This window comes from Rutilus rutilus, assembly GCF_951802725.1.
Source record: "Rutilus rutilus genome assembly, chromosome: 4".
Lineage (NCBI taxonomy): Eukaryota > Metazoa > Chordata > Actinopteri > Cypriniformes > Leuciscidae > Rutilus > Rutilus rutilus.
Genome location: NC_140212.1, coordinates 16,866,012 through 16,884,474, shown reverse-complemented (window position 1 = coordinate 16,884,474; position 18,463 = coordinate 16,866,012). Strand labels below are relative to the sequence as shown.

The window sequence follows — 18,463 nt, the reverse complement described above, 5'->3', positions numbered from 1 at the left end:
GCTCATATGAAGAAGACGCATTCCAGTGCATCAGAGATATTATTCCCAACGCAAATGTCAGTATGAATACTTAATGATGACCCGAATAAATTAATAATACTTAGATGGTTTGTGAACAATCAAACAATCAAGAGATAGAAGACATTTATATACTAAAATATGTATTTATACAAACAATTATCTACCTTACACAGTCCAAATCGCTGTTTCCATGAGGCTATTACAAGATATGAAGCGGATTTCCGTGATAAATCTTGCTGTGCTGTTGCGTTTAATGTTCAGATGACGACAAATAGACACTGCATCATATTTTGCGTGTCCATTCTTCTCAGATTTACACGCACAGGCAGTTGCAATACGCAAATATCGCTTTCCTCTCGGTTACTGGCTTAACGGCGTACCACTGCTCCATCCGATTTAATCCTGAGCGCACATCTCAAAGCAATAAAACACATTACAGCTGACCACAGTGATGTCGCGTGAGTGAATAAACGCTGGGATGAGATTCATGCCGAGCGTGTAGATCTCAATGAGACGCGCTCGCTGGGATGATGGAGATGGCTCGAGCGAACAGCGCAGATTTCTTCTGGCACACCCGAATATTCCAATAGAGTCTGCGTCTGTCTGTCACTCTCCCTCCGCATAGCAGATAGAGAGAAGAGAAGCTGGCGACAAATTCGCCAAAATTATGTCTACCCCTTTTTTTTTTTACTTTGACGCTGATGAGTATATAGATTCTCGATTTTAAACGTTTAAAAAAAATAATTCAAGAGCGTTAGGATTTAAAACGCTAAGAACTACAAATCCCACACCCGTTCCGGAAGTGACGCACACTCTTGACGTCGACTAGTGAACCGCGCGGGGAAACTGATGTGAAGTTTATCCTGCAGCAAAGCACTTCTGTGTCTGGAAAACGGAAAAATAAAATCAGTATTTTCTCTTTAAAACATCTGCTCCAGTAATAGGTATTTATTTAGCTTGTTTTGACTAGTTTCTTTTGGAAAGTGTCGTATTTTTACGCTTTGCTACTTTGAACACGTGTAAATATTATCACACAGAATGTGTTCTTGTAGTTTTAGTTATTATTGGTTTATATGTATGCATCAGCTGAACGGCTGTGCGTCGAGTCTCTGTCCTTTTCAGTGTTTTTCGCCGTTAGGGTCAAGTTTAAAGACCCGTGCGTTCTGCGCCTTTACTTTAATGTTACTGTTTTTGCACGAAAAGATTGTGTCTAGAATACTAAACACTACCGCATATGTTTAACATTACTAATACAGGTGTTTTATAATATAACCAGAGGATGTCTGTGACGCTGCAGTGTGCTGGATACCCTGAGGACACACTGCGCTCTCTGGCTGACACACTGCCGTGCAGGGAGACACAGGTGACGTCACTGCTGTCACTCATGGGACAGGTGAGTGAAATACCTGTAACGTTACAAGAGATTGATACAAACTGCTCTTTTTGTAAAAGCACTATTGTAAGAGACTATATTGCATTTCTTTTTGGCTTTGCCAATATTTCCAATTATTGTGGAAAGATTTTTCCAGTAGGGGTAGTTATTGAGACCATTGACAAAGATTTGTCTTTACTTTGCGAAAATGTTTGGATTAAATTTGTTAATTGGGGGAAAAAAAAGCATTTACAGAAAAGCAAAACATGCTGAATCTTCTTTTTGTTAAAATTTTATATACATAAATGTAAATGTTCAAATTGCAAGTCAGAAAGCTCTTTTCTATGCATTGCTTTGGTACGGTTTCTAACCCATGTAACAAAAAGGCTTTAAAAACAATTGAAATATGCAAGTCTGATCTATTCTGATCTAAACCCTTAATATATATTTACATATACCTTTTTTCTCTCTTGTTTATTTCTTCTGTTTTGTGACTGCTTCGTTTATACAATGTTATCAATAAAAAAGTGAAATGCCTATATTTTATTATAATATTAATATTATATTATTATTGTGTTAAAAACTGTTATGTATTTTGGCTGGTTATATTGTTTTTTTTATATTTGCTGCTCAAGAAACATTTTTGATTATTATCAATGTTGAAACCCAGTTATTTGATGAATAGAAAGTTTAAAAGAACAGCATTTATCTGAAATTGAAAGCTTTTGTAATATTATGCACTGCCATTCAAAAGTTTGGGGTCAGTAAGAATTTAACACTTTGGAGGAAAGAAATGAAAGAAATTAATACTTTTATTCAGCAAGGATTCATTAAATTGATCATAAGTGACAGTAAAGACATTGTATAATCTTACAAAAGATTTTTATTTCAGATAAATTATGTTCTTTTGAACTTTTTATTCTTTAAAGAATCCTGAAAAAAATAGTACTGTTTTTAAAATTGATAAAACTAAGACGTGTTATTGAGCTGAAAATCAGCATATTAGAATGATTTCTGAAGGATCATGTGACACTGAAGACTGGAGCAATGATGCTGAAAATTCAGCTTTGCCATCACAGGAATAAATTACATTTTAAAATATTCAATATTGTAGACAGTTATTTTAAATTGTAAAAAATATTTCACAATATTACTGTTTTTTGGATCATTTTACTTCAGTGTTCCATACAGAGTTAATGTGAACTGTTGTTACTCTGTCTCTTAACAGCCAGATCAATACAGTTATCCTTCAATCTTCATCTATGGCCACAGAGCAACAGGAAAGAGTCATGTGGTGCTCACCATCATGAAAGATCTGGAGGTAAGATGGTGAAAATGGATCATTTGGAAAGGTCTATTCAGATTTGAGAAGTCGTGTAGTGTATTGCAGCCTTTGGAAGTGATTGCAGTAGTGATTGAAAATCTGGGTTTGTTAATTGAAGGTTCCAGCTTGAATTCAGGTTAAGAATTTTTCCTATACTAAGTGTATTGCAAGTTGAGTAAAAGTGTTTACGTAATGAGAAATAAGTGAATGACATTGAGCGTGTGTTTTTTGTGCAGCTCCCCCATGCTTCAGTGGACTGTGTGGAGTGTGTGTCCGGTGGACTGCTGTTTCACCAGGTGTTGTCTGCCTTTTTCGGGCCAGACTCTGCAGCACTGCTCCCTCGTTGCCCGTCTTTGTCAGATTTTGTGCGACTGTACAAACAGATGAGCTCCAGCACACCTGCTACACAGACACGCTATATAGTGAGTTTTCATTTCATTTATCATCATAATGTATTTTGCTTTTGTTTATGTTTGCAAATTCGTATGTTTAGAGTTAACATTTTAATGAAATGCTCTATAAACACATTGTTTTTAGGTTGGTGAAGTTATTATTTAAGATGTGCATTGATGTGTAGCCATGACATGATGCTTCAAGGTTATATAATATCCCTGTAGATTCTGGACAGAGCCGAACGCATGAGAGATATGGATTTCAGCCTGCTTCCTGCTCTTCTGCGCCTACAGGAACTGGTATACACTCAATTTTAATAATGTTTATTACATTAGTAAGAATAGAGTTACAAGCTCTGCCTTTTATATAGAGGGTTATGTGTTATAAGAGGTTGAGTTGTGTTTTGAATGTTTTGCATTTATATATTACAGGTGTAATTTTTTTGTCATATTTCTTCATCTGACTTCTTTGTGCAGTCTGGCTATTCATCCTTTTTTCTTTTTGTGGCAGGTAAATGATAATGTGACTGTTATCTTGCTCAGCGAAATTGTGTGGGAAAAGTTTCGGCCCAACACTGGTTGCTTTGAACCTTTGCTCTTTCATTTTCCAGACTACAGTAAAGGTAAGAGGGAACAGGAAGCAAATGACAGATGATTATGTAATAACGAGCTCTCCAGCGTGTTCATGTAAATATGAATGAAGATCAGATTTGTCAATGGCCCCAGGGTTTATATAACAACGATTATTTCGCTTGAAACGTCACATTTGTGATGAGATTAAAATTGCAAGTGCATGTTATGGGCTTTTTTAGGCTTCAATCACACATAGACAAAATCAGAGACTTTCACCTGAGATGATGTGCAAACAGTAGGGATGAAGCGAAATGAAAATTCTGAATAGGATGAAACACAATACCGAACACGATTTAGCAAATTTTTCCCCATTTATTATGGCAATTTTTTTATACCATTGCATATAATAAATAAAATGTGTTTTACTATTTTGTCTTGCTTTTCAAAGAAAAATCAATTACAAATTAAATAAAAAAATATTAATTTAACACTGAACATTTTTTTTTTTACATTTCAGCAGACATTATACCAACAAAGCACAATATTACTTAAACAAATTAGTAAAAAAAATATATATTTGGCCATCTTTGAGCCCCTCTTCTTGGCCTATTATGCCTACAGGCCCGGTTCCAGAATCAAATCACTGAGGGTGCTCTATTAAGTGCAGATGTAGGCTAAGCAACGGCTCCACCGTAGCAGTGTACAGTGAGACATTTAAGATAATTTAGAATTTCAATTCGCAATTGCAGTTTAGAATTGCAATTTGTCTGCCTTTACAATGCTTTAATGCATTACTATTTTAACATGTCATATTTCTGTCCCGTGCAGAGTGAATCCAGCATTTATGTAGATCATAGTCACTTCCGAAACTTTGCAGCATGCAGTTGGCAGCATGAAAAACAATAGGTTTACTCAATGGATTATATAGGCTGTAGTAGCCTCGAAAGCAAAGACCGCTCCTTTTACAATCACTAAGCGCTGTCGCTTTGTCAGTTCATCGCAATCTCACAAAGTTCAATGAAGCTGCCAACAATGCACAATAAATCTCTTGCTTACATCGTGTCTACACTTTGTTAATGAGAGGTTTTGCGCGCCTGCATAACTCAGCACTGAATAAAAACTGGCGTTTTAAGCTGTGAGTGGATTTAACTAACTTAAACACCATTGCATTCAAGAGATCAAAAATTATGTTTGTGATTGGCCACACTGCTCACCGCTGCAAACACACGTTTTTTGCACGTATTTGACGTTCTCCAGAGCTCAAACACAAATATGCACTGGAGCGTTTGCCAAATCTGTTTCGCCAATATATTATTACGGTATCAACTGAGGGTGCGCTTGATTGCGTTTGAGTGTGCTTAGACAATTCAGCACAACAGTGTCTGCAAATGGCCATTTTTACGTCATTCTCGGACACTTTAAAATGCTCCACTGTGACATGTTTACTGCATTTATAAAGCGTGTGCGCCTCTCACACACGCTGGTTGCTAATTGATCGCGTCAAAAATGTCATTGTTAGGTCAAATTTATTCGGTCTTTTCACTTATGAACACCGAAATAGCTTTTTTTGTGCTATTTTCGGCCGAATAAGTTTGGTTGCCGATCATTCAGTGCATCCCTAGCAAACAGGGTCGATGATATACTTCATATTTGGATGGATGAAACGTTTCTAAAAACCTGTTTTTCTGGTCCCTCAGCGGAGCTTGTGCAGATTCTGTCTCGGGATCATCACCCATCCTACACACCTGAACTCTACGCTTCCTACATAAACATCCTGCTGGGGGTCTTCTTCTCAGTGTGCAGGGATCTAAGGGAGCTCAGGCACCTGGTGAGATCACACGTCCTTTAAATTGTCTGAGTCTATAAAAGGAGCAGTTATTTTGTAGCCGTTTTTACAATGTAGCAGGTGCTCATAAACCGGTAAAAAGTGTTTTTGCATCTTTCATCCACTTCACAAAGACAGAAGAAACTAAGTAGTGATACATTGCTTAATATACTTGATATAATTTGTATTTAAACAGGCAGTCCTGAATTTTTCGAAGTTTTGTGAACCCCTGGAGAAAGGAGAAGGTAAAGCTGAAATATGAAATTTTTCCATTTAAACACATATTTTTACTTTACTATTGAACAAAAAAGTTGTCTAAAAAAGCTGCTCATTTCTATACAATGAAAGTGCATGGGGACTGGGCCTGTTAAACTTTAAAAATGACAAAAAGGCACCAATAAAGTAGCCCCTTCTGAAGCCATATGCCACTGTGTGATGGACACACCAAAAAGTTGTTATTAACTGAAATTATTGACTATTCATTTTAAATTTTGGTTAACCTGTCCCTTTAAATGTTAAACTTCTTTTAGTGTCAGTATACAGAGTTTGAAATCATCTTTTTTGTTTCCTTCAGCCAAAGAGAGTGATATTCACAAGTTATGGAAAAACATTGAGCCCCATCTGCACAGAGCCATGCAGACGGTTTACCTCCGAGAGGTGTCCAGGTCTGTTAGTGCTGTGTGATTTCTAAAGAGTGCTCACAGTTGAGATTGTGCTTGAGCTGTGTGTCATCAGTCACTGACTGTTTGTGTGTTTGGCTTTACTGCATTCAGCATGCAATGGGAGCAGCAGCAGATGGACGAGAAGGAGGCCACGACGCTCAGGGGTACACAGACAGACACACACACACACTCTGCATGTTCAGACAGTCATGCCCTCTCAGACCATCTGCTGGCGTTGCACAGAGCTGCAAAAAAAATCGGATAGAGTGCCAAGATTTCTACTTATATCTACCCTCTGACAGCACATTAGCTGATGGGCTGCCCTGATGAGTCATTTCACAATGATTTTGGTAGTGGTGGGTTTGGTGTTCTTTATTACATTCAAAGTTAAGTTTCAATAGAAATTACATTCAAGTTTATTTTAGTCAGTACATTTGGCAGTAACCATATTTCATAGACAATAGAAGTAATTGTGAAATTACATACAAAGATGTATATAAAGACTCTTTAGAGTCCTACTCTAAAGTTCAGCTAATTGCATTTAATAAAAAATGTAACTAAATGCACAATACGTAAGATTTTTGCATTAAAATATCCAATAAACCACTAGAACAATAGTATGTATTTTGTTGACTTGTGTACTTACATTATCCCAAATGTTTAAATCCAGAGAAATAAGCTATTTTAACTAGGACACGGACTGTGTCCACGCGTCGCCTATCAATGACATCATAGCCGCGTTACCCTCAATTTCTGGTTTTATTTAGCAGAAACCATGGGAACACCAAAGACGCTTTAATATATTGTGTGTTTTAAAGCTCAACATAGTCGCACAGAGTAGCATTCTAACTTCCAACACACTCAATAATATGATAAAACAGCGCTGCGCTACCCCACATAAGCATTACCAGAAGAAGCGGACGTCTGTGGCATAATAAAAGCTCCGCTGCTCTCGATTCGTGTGTCGTGCTTGTCTCTCGTTAGCAAACGCTCCAGTGGCCTCGTTCCGCTCCAGCGGCTTTCAGCCCCACCCTGCTTCATACTACAGTAGAGTTAATAAATCATTAATACATTAGCTCATCCATGAACATTTCTACCCGAGTCCCGTCGGATTCTCTTCCACCGGCTGTAGAGGTAAAGACAACAACTCCCATGATTCCGCGAAATCACGGCGTCATCAAGCTACGCCTTTGTCTTGAATAAGCGACCTCCAGTGGCTAAAATTGCATATTATGCCTTTAATACGTTTCATTCAATTCTAAATAACATAAAAAATTAAGTGTCCAAAAACATTCCGTTCATTTTGTAGATGTATATTAAGTACTCATTTCTTAATTTGTAAACAATTTTTGTTAATAGCAAATGGAATTTGAGACTGCTCTTGATTTATTAATCTGTATCCTTTTGACCAATGGAAATCAATTCCCTTTGCTGATATCAGCCAATGAGAAGTCTCTTTCTCCTCCTGTAGGTTTATCAGCACACGCTCACATAGAGCTGCCGTATTACTCCAAGTTTCTGCTGATTGCTGCGTACCTGGCATCCTTCAACCCTGCCCGCACAGATCGACGCTTCTTCCTCAAGGTTTATTACAGCTTTCTGATCCCCTCTTTATCATCTAAACATGACTCTTCAGTCCAAAAGAGATCTTACTGAATCATGACTGCACATTCATGAATCATCTGATCACCTTTTTTTCCCCCTTCCTTTAGAATCACGGGAAAATAAGAAAGACTAATTTCTTGAAGAAACACGAGAAGGTGAGATGTTTCTCCTGTTGTTTATTCTTCATGACTATTCTTTCTGCAGGTTTATTAATGTCATCTGTCTTTTTTTCTCTCTGATTTTGTCTTTTTGCTACAGACTAGTAACCATCTGTTGGGACCGAAGCCTTTTCCTCTTGACAGACTGTTGGCCATATTCTACAGTGTGGTTGATAGCAGAGTTGCACCTACAGCCAGTGTCTTCTCACAGGTAATTTCATTTGAGCAAATCATAAGGTTTGGCAAATAATTGTGTTTCAGATAATAACAAGCTATGCCATTCATGTCAATTAGCTCAGACAAGACAATAAGACAGTTATATGCAATGTGGCAGCAAAAGCAAGTCTTGGAATCATGTTGGACACTGGGAGGCAGTGTTTCATCTTTCTTTATTTTCATAAAGCATTTATTTTCTCAAAACTATGTTATTAGTTTGCTCTTATAGATGAACAGCATGGCTGTATGTAGGGCTCTTACAATCATGACAAATATCAGGTTTATCCATTTTAAAATTGTGATTTCCAGGCCTCAGTAAGAGCTTGAGAATCAATTTTCTGTATTTCTTTCTTTTGTGTTGTAAAATCTTTCATAGGTTAGATATTGCTCTTTGTAAGTGCTTGAGTAGTTTAAAAACTACTGCTGTTTTTCAAGGTTAACTTGATTCTAATTATTCTCATAATAATAATTTTCCTATGGGGCACAAATTGATCTTCAAGGCTTTTGGCGGCTCTGAAAGCTGAATAACCTCAACTTGAACTTCAGTCAAACATTATGACATTTTGTTAAATAAACATTATCATTCAAAGATAATATATAAAGTCATGACACTATATAGAAATACAGTCGTTTGCTTTCTGTTTTACAGATTTCGTCTCTAGTTACTCTGCAGCTTCTCTCTCAGGTGGGGCATGATGACCAGCTGGACTCACCCAAATACAAATGTGCCGTTTCTCTGGACTTCATTCTTGCAATCTCCAGGTGTGTGAGTGTGAGATGAATAGACCTTTTGACCTTGGATTGTAACATCCCGCCTCTGTGATCAGATTTCGAGTGGAGGATGTCTATGTCAATGTGTTACTCCATGTTGACCCTTCACAAAACTGCACTTGTATTTGGGTCTTCTGACCATCTTATTTCCTAAAATGGATGTTAATTCCAGGTGTAAATGGGGTCTTTGATTTGGTTTACTAACCTTTAGCTGCACATCTAATAGTTTGTTTTTCTTAATTTTCTTCATCCTAGAACTGTAAGCTTCGATGTGGTGAGGTATCTGTATGACTTCCTGTGAGCCTGCTGCAGTGGATTTGAAGCAGGCATCTGATCAGGCAAAATCACTTGGGATTACTTGAATGGACTGCAGGATGAATAAATGATGTTGCGGGAACTTCCTGCATTCATTAGTCCAACCAGAAAATACTCATCCCTCCAAGGGAGATTTGATGGGTTTGGTGTGTTATTATGTGACACAAGTTAAAATTGTTCTAATAAAAACTGTATATTTTGTTATAATAATGGTTTCAATGTACTTTTCATACACTATCGTTCAAAAGTTTGGGTCGGTAAGTTTTGCTCACCAAGGCTGCATTTATTTTAATCAAACACAGTATAACCAATAATATTGTGAAATATTATAATTTAAAATGTAATTCTTGTGTAATTCCTGCAGTTAAAAAAAACATTTATTTTAAAAGGAAATCTTTTGCAGCATTATAAATGTCTTTATTGTCACATTTGATCAATTTAATGCGTCATTGCTAATGTTGTGTTATTTTTACTGTAAGATAAGGTGGTTTGGTACATAATGTGTGTTTTTCAAAAAGCAAATGTCCTTTTATGTGCTCTAATGGCAGGTACAAGCTCTACTACTAATTGATTGTACCAAATAATAATTCATTTATATGTATCAGGCTTTATTCCCATCTGCTGATGTTCAAGCGATTGTTTTTGCATCACGGAGCCTGGCATAACAGCTCTCCCAGGATTCATGGTACTACCACAGTTGCACACAAACCTTCAACCATGTTTAAATGATCGATGCATCTATATTACAAATATGTCTTGTGTTATTTGGATCCTTTGTAGAAGGGTAGCTCAGCTCAGAGGACTGACCTCCTTATCCTTTTGCAACAAGATGGCAAAGCTGGCATGAATACCAATCACCCTCTCTGACGTAGGCGAACAACCCAGAATGACAAACGAATGAGGATCTGGGAGAAAGGAACTGTGGGTGCAGTGGAGTGTAAGTGATTGATTGAAATGTAGGTTTTTAGTATTGTGGTCTGCTAATTCAGCTTTTGAGAGGTAGCTGATGCTGCGTCTGACTCACGAGGTCTCTATGGTAATAGATTGCGGTTGTCATAGAAACTGAGGGTCCACGGTTAAAAAGGCTCCAAATGTGACTCATGTGTTTTCACAAGCTGACGTAGTCTGGATAGAAGACGGGGGCTTCAGACACAAAGGGCAAAGGGTCATTTTGGTGTCAGCAGTTAACTAATTCACGCATGAACTTGAATGAACACCTCATGTTTCAGTTATGTCTTTAATGTACAAATGGAAGCACAAGCACTACATTAACAAGCTTATGGTAGGTACTGTAGTCCTACAACAGAAGGCACCTTCATAATGTCTATACCAATGCAGAACAAGCCATGTCCATTCTTATACACTGCAAAAACTAAAATATGCAAGCTTTATATATAGTATGCACGTATCGTTTAAAAAAGTAAACATTCCTGACATGACAAGAGTTTGACACGCAGCATAATACTTCTTCTAGATCTATTTTAACAAATGTTTTCTTGAATTTGTTTTAATATTCAAATAATATGAGGTCATTTATTCTTGACCTTTTATTAACTGAGACACTAAATCACATTTAAAATGCTCTAAAATACTTTAAAAATGGCAAAAAAGATAAAATTATTAAAAATGGTGACCCTTTACAATACCAAAAATATACACCTTCCCTTGAACATTCATAAAAAAAAATCAACTTTAAAGTGGACATACACTTTTGTTCAAAAGATCGGGATCAGTAAGATTTTTTTTTTTTTTACAGGAAGGTCTAATTTTATTGAGCAAGGACACTAAGTTGATCAAATTTGAAGACAAAGACATTTACATAGTTGCAAAAGATTTCGGTTTCTAATAAATGCTGTTCTTTTGAACTTTCTCAAAACAATTGGAAAACTATTCATCAGTTTCCACAATAAATAAATAAATGTGTCCTTCTTTCAAAGACGTCAGGCCCACGAAATCTTACCGTCCACAAACTTTTGAATAAAACGTATTTGTCAACTACCACTTAAGTCAAATATTTATGTCTATATATAAAGTCTTCTCTTTTTTTGCTAATAATAAAGTAATAAGAAAATAAAGCCCTCTAAATGCACATCCACTTCATACTGATTATTTTCCCATGAATCCACTTTCTAGCAAGAAGGCTGTTTTTGGGAAACAGTCAGTATATTAGATGTGGGACGTCCCACACCAATTTAATCTCTTGGCCCTTTAACTCAGTCTTTGTTTAAAATGATTGTGTTTTTAGAATTGGACAGTGGAGGTGAAGTTTGATGAGTGCAGGTTGCCCTTGTTTTCTGATCAAGAGACTGTACGTGACATGGATATGGACAGTCTCTTATACGCTGTGTCTCCGGTTATGGATCATGGCCACTATGTGCGAGAGGTCTAAACTCTTCATCATCACCTCCATAAAGTCTTCATCACTGCGTGCCCCTGCTACAAACTCGTCCAGTGAAAGCTCCCCTGGTGAATGGAGAAAAGTTCACAATCATGCCCTTTTAACAACTGAATTTCTCTCTTAATATTGGAAGCGTATCGTTTCAGTGTGAGAGTTCATTGCACTCACCATCTCCGTTGACGTCGATCCTATCAAACACTCGGTTTGTGAAGTCCTCAGCGCTCACTTCCTGCGACTCACTTCCGTTGATGGCGCGGATGGCCTAACGTAAAAGAAACCATTTTTATGAAGAGTACTATCATTTAATTTTTTTTATAGCCGTCTAGTGCAGTTTTACTAATATTGTCGTTCCTACCTTTATGATATTCAGGAGCTCGTGTCTGTCAATGCAGCCGTTGCCGTCAACATCATAAAGTCTGAAATACCAGCGCAGTTTGTGCTCCATCTTTCCTCTCATAACAAGACTGAGAGCAGCCACATACTCAATGAAGTCTATATAACCATCCTGCAAAACAGATGAACTCTTTAAGAACATTTTAAGCACTGTTGAGACCACACCTCACTCAATTGATAACTCCATCCATTTGGATTACACTATTCTAGCATAGGCCTACTAATAAACTTAATTTGCTAATATGACTTCTGTAATAGTACTAATAAACTGACGGTGCTTTAAATACTTATACATTAATAAATCGATTTTTTTTTTAACTAATTGGATATTGTTTGTTCCACAGCTAGCCATATTTTACCATTTGCTCTTTTTCACAAAGAACCGATTTATGCAGATTCTAAGCTATTTGAATAAATGCATTTTGAAATTATTATTTTAAAAAAATTATGCAAATAGTTCAACTATGCCATGATTTTTTGAGTGCAGAAATCTTAACAGTTTTATATATGTATGACTGACAAATATGCATTACATTAAGTTTATTCATTTATGTTAAAACTAATCCAAAGGATGGAAATTTGAAGTGCAATTCAAATACATCTTAAATCTAGGCCTACATATTTTTGAGTGCATGCTACGTGACTGACGTTTAAATATACTGTGTATAATGTCTGATCTGGTTGGTTTGCTTCATGGCTTTATTCAAGGATTATGTTAAATAGCTATGCAAGAAATTGATAAAGTACATTCAGGCCTGGTTTCACAGACGGCTTAGATTAAGCCAGGATTAGGCCGTAGTTCAATTAGGGTATTTAATTATCTTTTATAAACGTGTCTTAGAAAAGAAAACATTACTGTTGTGCATCTTGAGACAAAACAATGGCATTGACATTTTTTAAGATGCATTTTAAACTGAGACTATCTTAAGCCTTGTCTGTGAAACCGTGGGCTGGGAAGAGTAAAGACTTTTGAGATCTATCCACCAATCAGCATCCACATCTGGATCTATCCGTTTTATAAAGTCAAATATAAAATGTTTATATTAGGTATGTGTTCCCACATTCATCTTTTATGAATCCTAAAGCAACTGGATGCCCTTTGTTCTCTTCTCGTATGCTTGCACATATTTAGATGATGGAGGTGATGAGGATCACGATTAGGATGATGAGGGTGCCCTCTGGAGGATTACTGCCAATTCCAAGGTCTGCGTCTGAGAGACGGACACAGCCACTTGTCGCAGACATAATCCTCAGGTCAACACACTTTCCTCAAAATGTCACCTCTCTTTGTGGCACAACTGTCTAGGGCAGTGTTAGGGAGAAGGTCACGGGCAATGTAGGACTTGAGGTTTGTTCATGTGGAGATATGTGGATATTTTATTCTGCTTGTTGAATAGACATGCTTTAACTGGCATTAGTAGTCTATAAAAGCCTGGAAGTTTTAAAAAAAAATTCCAATAAGGTTTCGTTAGTTAACTTCTTTAGATAAAATGAGCTAAGAATGAGCTCTACTTCTACAACATTTATTAATCTTTATGTTAATTTTAACATTTACTAATAATTAATGTATATTAGTACAAAAATAATGTATTTTGTTAACATTAGTTAATGCACTGTGAACTAACATGAACAATCAATGAACATCTGGGTTTTAATTAACTAACATTAACACAGATGAATAAATACAGTTACAAATGTATTGCTCATTGTTAGTTCATGTCAGTTAATTAACTAGTGATAACAAATGAGAGTGTTTTTTAAGTGTTACCAAATGTTTCTAATTTCCTAGATAACATTTCTGTAGTCTTTGATTTCTATTATAAAATAATTATCAGGGATACTATAATGCAGGCACTCAATTATCTGCAATTTGTGTCACTTAATTATCAGAAATTGATAAATGAATGATACAATCAATCAAGTATTAAATGTGTAATCATGGATAATTGGATAAAAATAATTTCATATTTAAAAAATTTGAAATTCATTAAAATGATCATTATCGAACATAATAGCATACACTTGAACAGTTTATGATAGAGAATAAAGATAAAATTAAAGTTTTTTTTTTTGTGGGGGATTTTGTCATTACCAAGTGGTTGATTTCATTTTTAACTTGTCTTTTGCTTGATCTATTATTGATTTCTCTCCGGGCGACGAGGGAGGCACAATCGTAAAGTGAAGGGCAGAGATTTAGCTTGATGCGCATTGACATAAACTCATATTTAATGGCATACTCATTTAATTCCATAATTAAGATGTATCTTGGTATCTTGGGAATCTTGTATAACATGCTCATATCAAGATAAAGCGATACTATCATGAGGCTTAAAACAGTTTTAGTGCCAAAAATCCCATTGGGACCCAACTATGAAAACATGTTTTGACTTGGAGAAAACTAGTTGTTACGGCACGTGAATGGGATCGGATTCTATAATACAATCTCAAATCCAAATGTTAATCTCATAGATAAGCTCATTATTCATTGTATTAATATGAGTCACTGTACATAAAAGCTGACATGAGGTGCCAAATATAGCGCTATAAATATAGATCCAGACAACACAGTTTATGATCCGAGCTTTGCTCTGATCTGACCCAACAAATAGCAAACTCACGTGTGCTGACTTTCTGGACAGTGATTGATTATTTATATATATATATATATATATATATATATATATATATGAAGAGTTCAGATGCAAAAGCCTCTAAATGCCATCTGAAATTTTCTTCTAGAATGATCATTTTTATCAAGCTCTTATATTTAAGTTCAGTAATTTCACTTAAATGACAATTAATAGGTAATTTTCATTGCCATTTAAGTGAAATTACTAAACTTAAATAGACAAGCTTGATAAAAATGATCATTCTAGAAGAAAATTTCAGATAGCACTCTTCATATATATATAGGATGCATATACACACACAAGCATATACATACACATACACCAAGGATGCATATACACACACACACTACCGTTCAAAAGGTTTTTTATGTTTTTGAAAAGTCTCTTATACTCACCAAGAATGCATTTATGTGGTAATAAAAATATAATGACCAGTAATATTGTGAAATATATTATTATAAATATATAATAATAGGTTTCCACACAAATATTAAGCAGCACAACTGTTTTCAACATTGATAATAATAAGAAATGTTTCTTGAGCAGCAAATCAGCATATTATGATTTCTGAAGGATCATGTGACACTGAAGACTGGAGTAATGTTGCTGAAAATTCAGCGTCACATGATCCTTCAGAAATCATAATATGCTGATTTGGTGCTCAAGAAACATTTCTTATTATTATCAATGTTGAAAACAGTTGTGCTGCTTAATATTTGTGTGGAAACCGAGCCTCAAAACCTGCATATTATAGCCAACCTTTTAATAAAAACAGATACTTCAAATACTGCAGCTTTGCTGAAGCTGTCTTTGAAAGAACTATTGGCAGAAAGTTTTCAAAGGCATCCGTCGCTAATTTTACTATCCACTCTGTTACTTTATATCTTGTTTTCTTGTCTTTCACTCACCTTGTTCATGTCAAACGTGCGGAACATCTGCTCGATGTAGGCATTGGCCTCTGGATCCAGACCTCTGAGCCCGAAGAACTGTTTGAACTCATGCAGCGTGAGCTGACCAGATGGACACTCAGTCATGAACTTCTTATACCACAGATGCATTTCAACGGCCTGCAGGTCGTCCACGGTGCTGCCCGTTGAATTCCCCATCGCTAAACTGAGAACGGATTATTGTGGAGAGCTGGACTGGAGCTACTCTGCAGGATGCCCAACTGGTCTGCTGTGCAGGCGAGCGTTTCGCTTCTCACAGACACACGACACTGGGACCTAAGAAAGAGATGGGCACCCTCAGGAGGCTTTTGTACCAGCAAGGGATCAGACACACCCCACCAACTCCGTCTTATTGATATTAACTTTGACTAATCCAGCTCACTGTGTATGTGAGGCTTAAGGATGACCATGGCTGGGATGACCATTGGTAATTGCATGTGAGATTGGGGACATGCTGACAAACGTTCCCATGTGACGGCCTGTGAACAGATGCAACTGCATCAGCATTTCTGGACTTCTAATGAAAAGACAACTGACGTGAAAGTGTCTTATGCAAGTTGTTTTCCAAATTTATTTTCAATGATATCGTCAAATGATGATGTATTCATATAAATGCACATTAATAGACATACCACACAATTTTGAGGCATCATACTGCCATGGTAACGAGCTTCAGTCGATTTTTTCATTAATCATACATCACAAAGCCTTTACAATAATTACATACTGACATTCATAGTCTTGCTAAACATTCCAAAGAATACATTTGAGAACATTATAGTGCCAAAATAAAATATATAGAAATAGTATAATGCCAAAAATCAACGGAGTCTCCACATTCTTCACATTAAATACATTGTTCAGTTTGTTAGCATTTGATTGTGACATTAGACACACTATATCCATTGGTCAGTATATATTCAACAATAATATTAGTAGTTGATTAATAGTCTATAACAGGAATGATATCTCAATATATTAAGCCTATAAATACATTTAGAGATCCCATAGATCCCAAATTTTCTCTCTTCTCAAGCTCAAACTATATCAAGATTGCTAGATCTGTTCAATCTTTTATAAAATAAAATAAAAAAGATTGATTACAGGGAAACTTTGTCAATATTGTTATTTTGTAAGGTTAGTACTATTTTGTAGTCTCCCATTCTCCAGAAGCAGTGCTGGGTATAACTGATTACATGTGATGTGGGTTATGTAATCAAAAAAATGAAGTAGCCTACTTGTAATTAGATTATATTACATTTTAAAATACTCGTAATCAGACTACAGTTTATTGATTACATGATTACATGTTATTCTCACAATGAAAGTAAATTATTCAATTAATTGATTCTACTTCTTTGTTATATTTTTAATTTTCCTTTCTATAAAAGAATATTCTATAAATATTTAATGCAGTTGATAACAAAGAATGGAATATATTTTCTTTCTCTTTTTGTATCAATATGATACAAGATTATCAATTCAAATCAATGTTATAAACAAGTTAGGTCAAAAGTAATCAGAATACATTACCTAAAATAAGTAATCTAGATTACATTACGTTTTTGTAATGTAATTTGGAATCAGTAACAGACTACAATTTGTAAGTAATCTACCCAGCACTGTCCAGAAGTTTATCAAACTATGACAACCTCCGCTCAGGGTTAACTAAAATTGAAAATTATACACAGGCTATATAATCGAAAATATTAACAAAAACTATAATAGTATATCAATGATACTAAAATAGCACTGCTCGCTTCTGAGAACTCCTGAAATGTGAATGTAACCCATTAAAGCATCATATTTTGGAGCTGAATAACTACAGTATCTGAGTTTTCTCTGCAACCGATGATACAAATCCCACTTGTTTCAGGATTTACTATGGTTATTTACATACACTTGCTCAAACCATATAATGTCCAATCGTACACATATGTGTTAATAGAAATGATTTATCTCCCTCACTGCTAAACTGCATTCAGTGGATATAGAATGATTAATAAAGAACTTCGGGCAAAAACAACACTGTTTAGTTTAGTAACTGTGAGGCAAAACGAGTTAGGATGTACTTGAAATGTTTGAATTGTTTTTCCTTCTAGTAAAATACTGGTCTAGACTTGAAAAACAGGTGTTGAGTTCAGTCTTCAGTCTATCAGGTGGTGGACTCTCCCTCAACCTGTCAACCTCTCTGCTTTGAGTGAGCCCTTTGAAATGAACAGAAACTTGAGACTTGAAATGTACAAGTCAGAGAGTAGTACAGAAACACAACAAACTTCTGCATGTACTGGATGCAATGATATTGTTCTCCTTGGAGTCTATAACTCCATATAAGTTCCATGTAAAATCTGTTTCTACATGAAGTATTTTTATGTCATGAAATTGTTCTCCTTTGAGTTCATAACAATGTCCTTCATCAGTCCGACTCGGTGTCGCTGCTGTCGCTTTCTATGGACGTCCTACTACCGCGTCTTCTGGTCAACCAATGTAGGCTCCTATGAATGGATTCAAATACCCCTACTGTGCATCTGGAAATCATCGACGTCCACTTGATCACTTCCACAAAAAATTTCACAGAACGAGATACAAAGCATACAAACACTGTGGCGTAGTGTGCCAACAGAAGGAGACTGCGTCCTAACTGTTTTCCGTAATTAATAACCATGTTAAGTTTTAAATCATGTCCTCCCATTCTGTTTTGAACCATTGTGTAACTCCAAAACTAAACTAATATTTGTAATTTGTTCCTATTATCTTTTGCAAACCATGCCTACTTAAATTGTGATTCTACGTTTTATATTTGTTGACGGTCCCCTGGCGTACAGTTATGCGGCTCACAGAGTGACTTGTTGTTTTCAGAC

At 36.0% G+C, this 18,463-nt stretch overlaps 3 protein-coding genes across 5 annotated transcripts in view; 1 reads left to right on the top strand and 2 right to left on the bottom strand.

Annotated features, from left to right (window-relative positions):
• lhfpl3 (LHFPL tetraspan subfamily member 3) overlaps positions 1-801 on the bottom strand; it is a 54,128-nt gene extending 53,327 nt beyond the window's left edge. The window contains exon 1 of one of the 2 annotated variants that reach the window (XM_084408390.1): positions 186-801. Coding sequence is in view for 1 of the 2 variants with exons in the window: in XM_084408389.1 (XP_084264515.1) it covers positions 191-213 (23 nt within the window). In the remaining variant the exon portion in view is untranslated. The remainder of the gene's footprint in view (positions 1-185) is intronic. The other variant, XM_084408389.1, reaches the window with a different exon arrangement.
• Positions 802-830: 29 nt separating this feature from the next.
• Positions 831-9,444, top strand: orc5 (origin recognition complex, subunit 5). Of its 2 annotated transcripts, none has more exons than XM_084408292.1 (15): positions 831-965; positions 1,298-1,414; positions 2,622-2,714; positions 2,954-3,139; positions 3,335-3,409; positions 3,621-3,732; positions 5,380-5,510; positions 5,704-5,752; positions 6,082-6,172; positions 6,281-6,333; positions 7,641-7,753; positions 7,882-7,929; positions 8,033-8,143; positions 8,798-8,910; positions 9,175-9,444. In XM_084408292.1, exons 2-15 carry the CDS (start codon positions 1,301-1,303, stop codon positions 9,218-9,220), a joined length of 1,335 nt encoding a protein of 444 aa, XP_084264418.1. In that variant the 5' UTR covers positions 831-965; positions 1,298-1,300; the 3' UTR covers positions 9,221-9,444. The 2 variants fall into 2 exon arrangements, with proteins under 2 accessions (XP_084264418.1, XP_084264419.1); XM_084408293.1 differs by having other exon boundaries at positions 833-965; positions 1,278-1,414.
• Positions 9,445-9,496: 52 nt separating this feature from the next.
• Positions 9,497-15,987, bottom strand: guca1aa (guanylate cyclase activator 1Aa). The gene is made up of 4 exons (XM_084408294.1): positions 15,564-15,987; positions 11,988-12,137; positions 11,801-11,894; positions 9,497-11,697 (listed from the first exon to the last, which is right to left on the bottom strand). Exons 1-4 carry the CDS (start codon positions 15,759-15,761, stop codon positions 11,570-11,572), a joined length of 570 nt encoding a protein of 189 aa, XP_084264420.1. The 5' UTR covers positions 15,762-15,987; the 3' UTR covers positions 9,497-11,569.
• Positions 15,988-18,463: the final 2,476 nt, after the last annotated feature.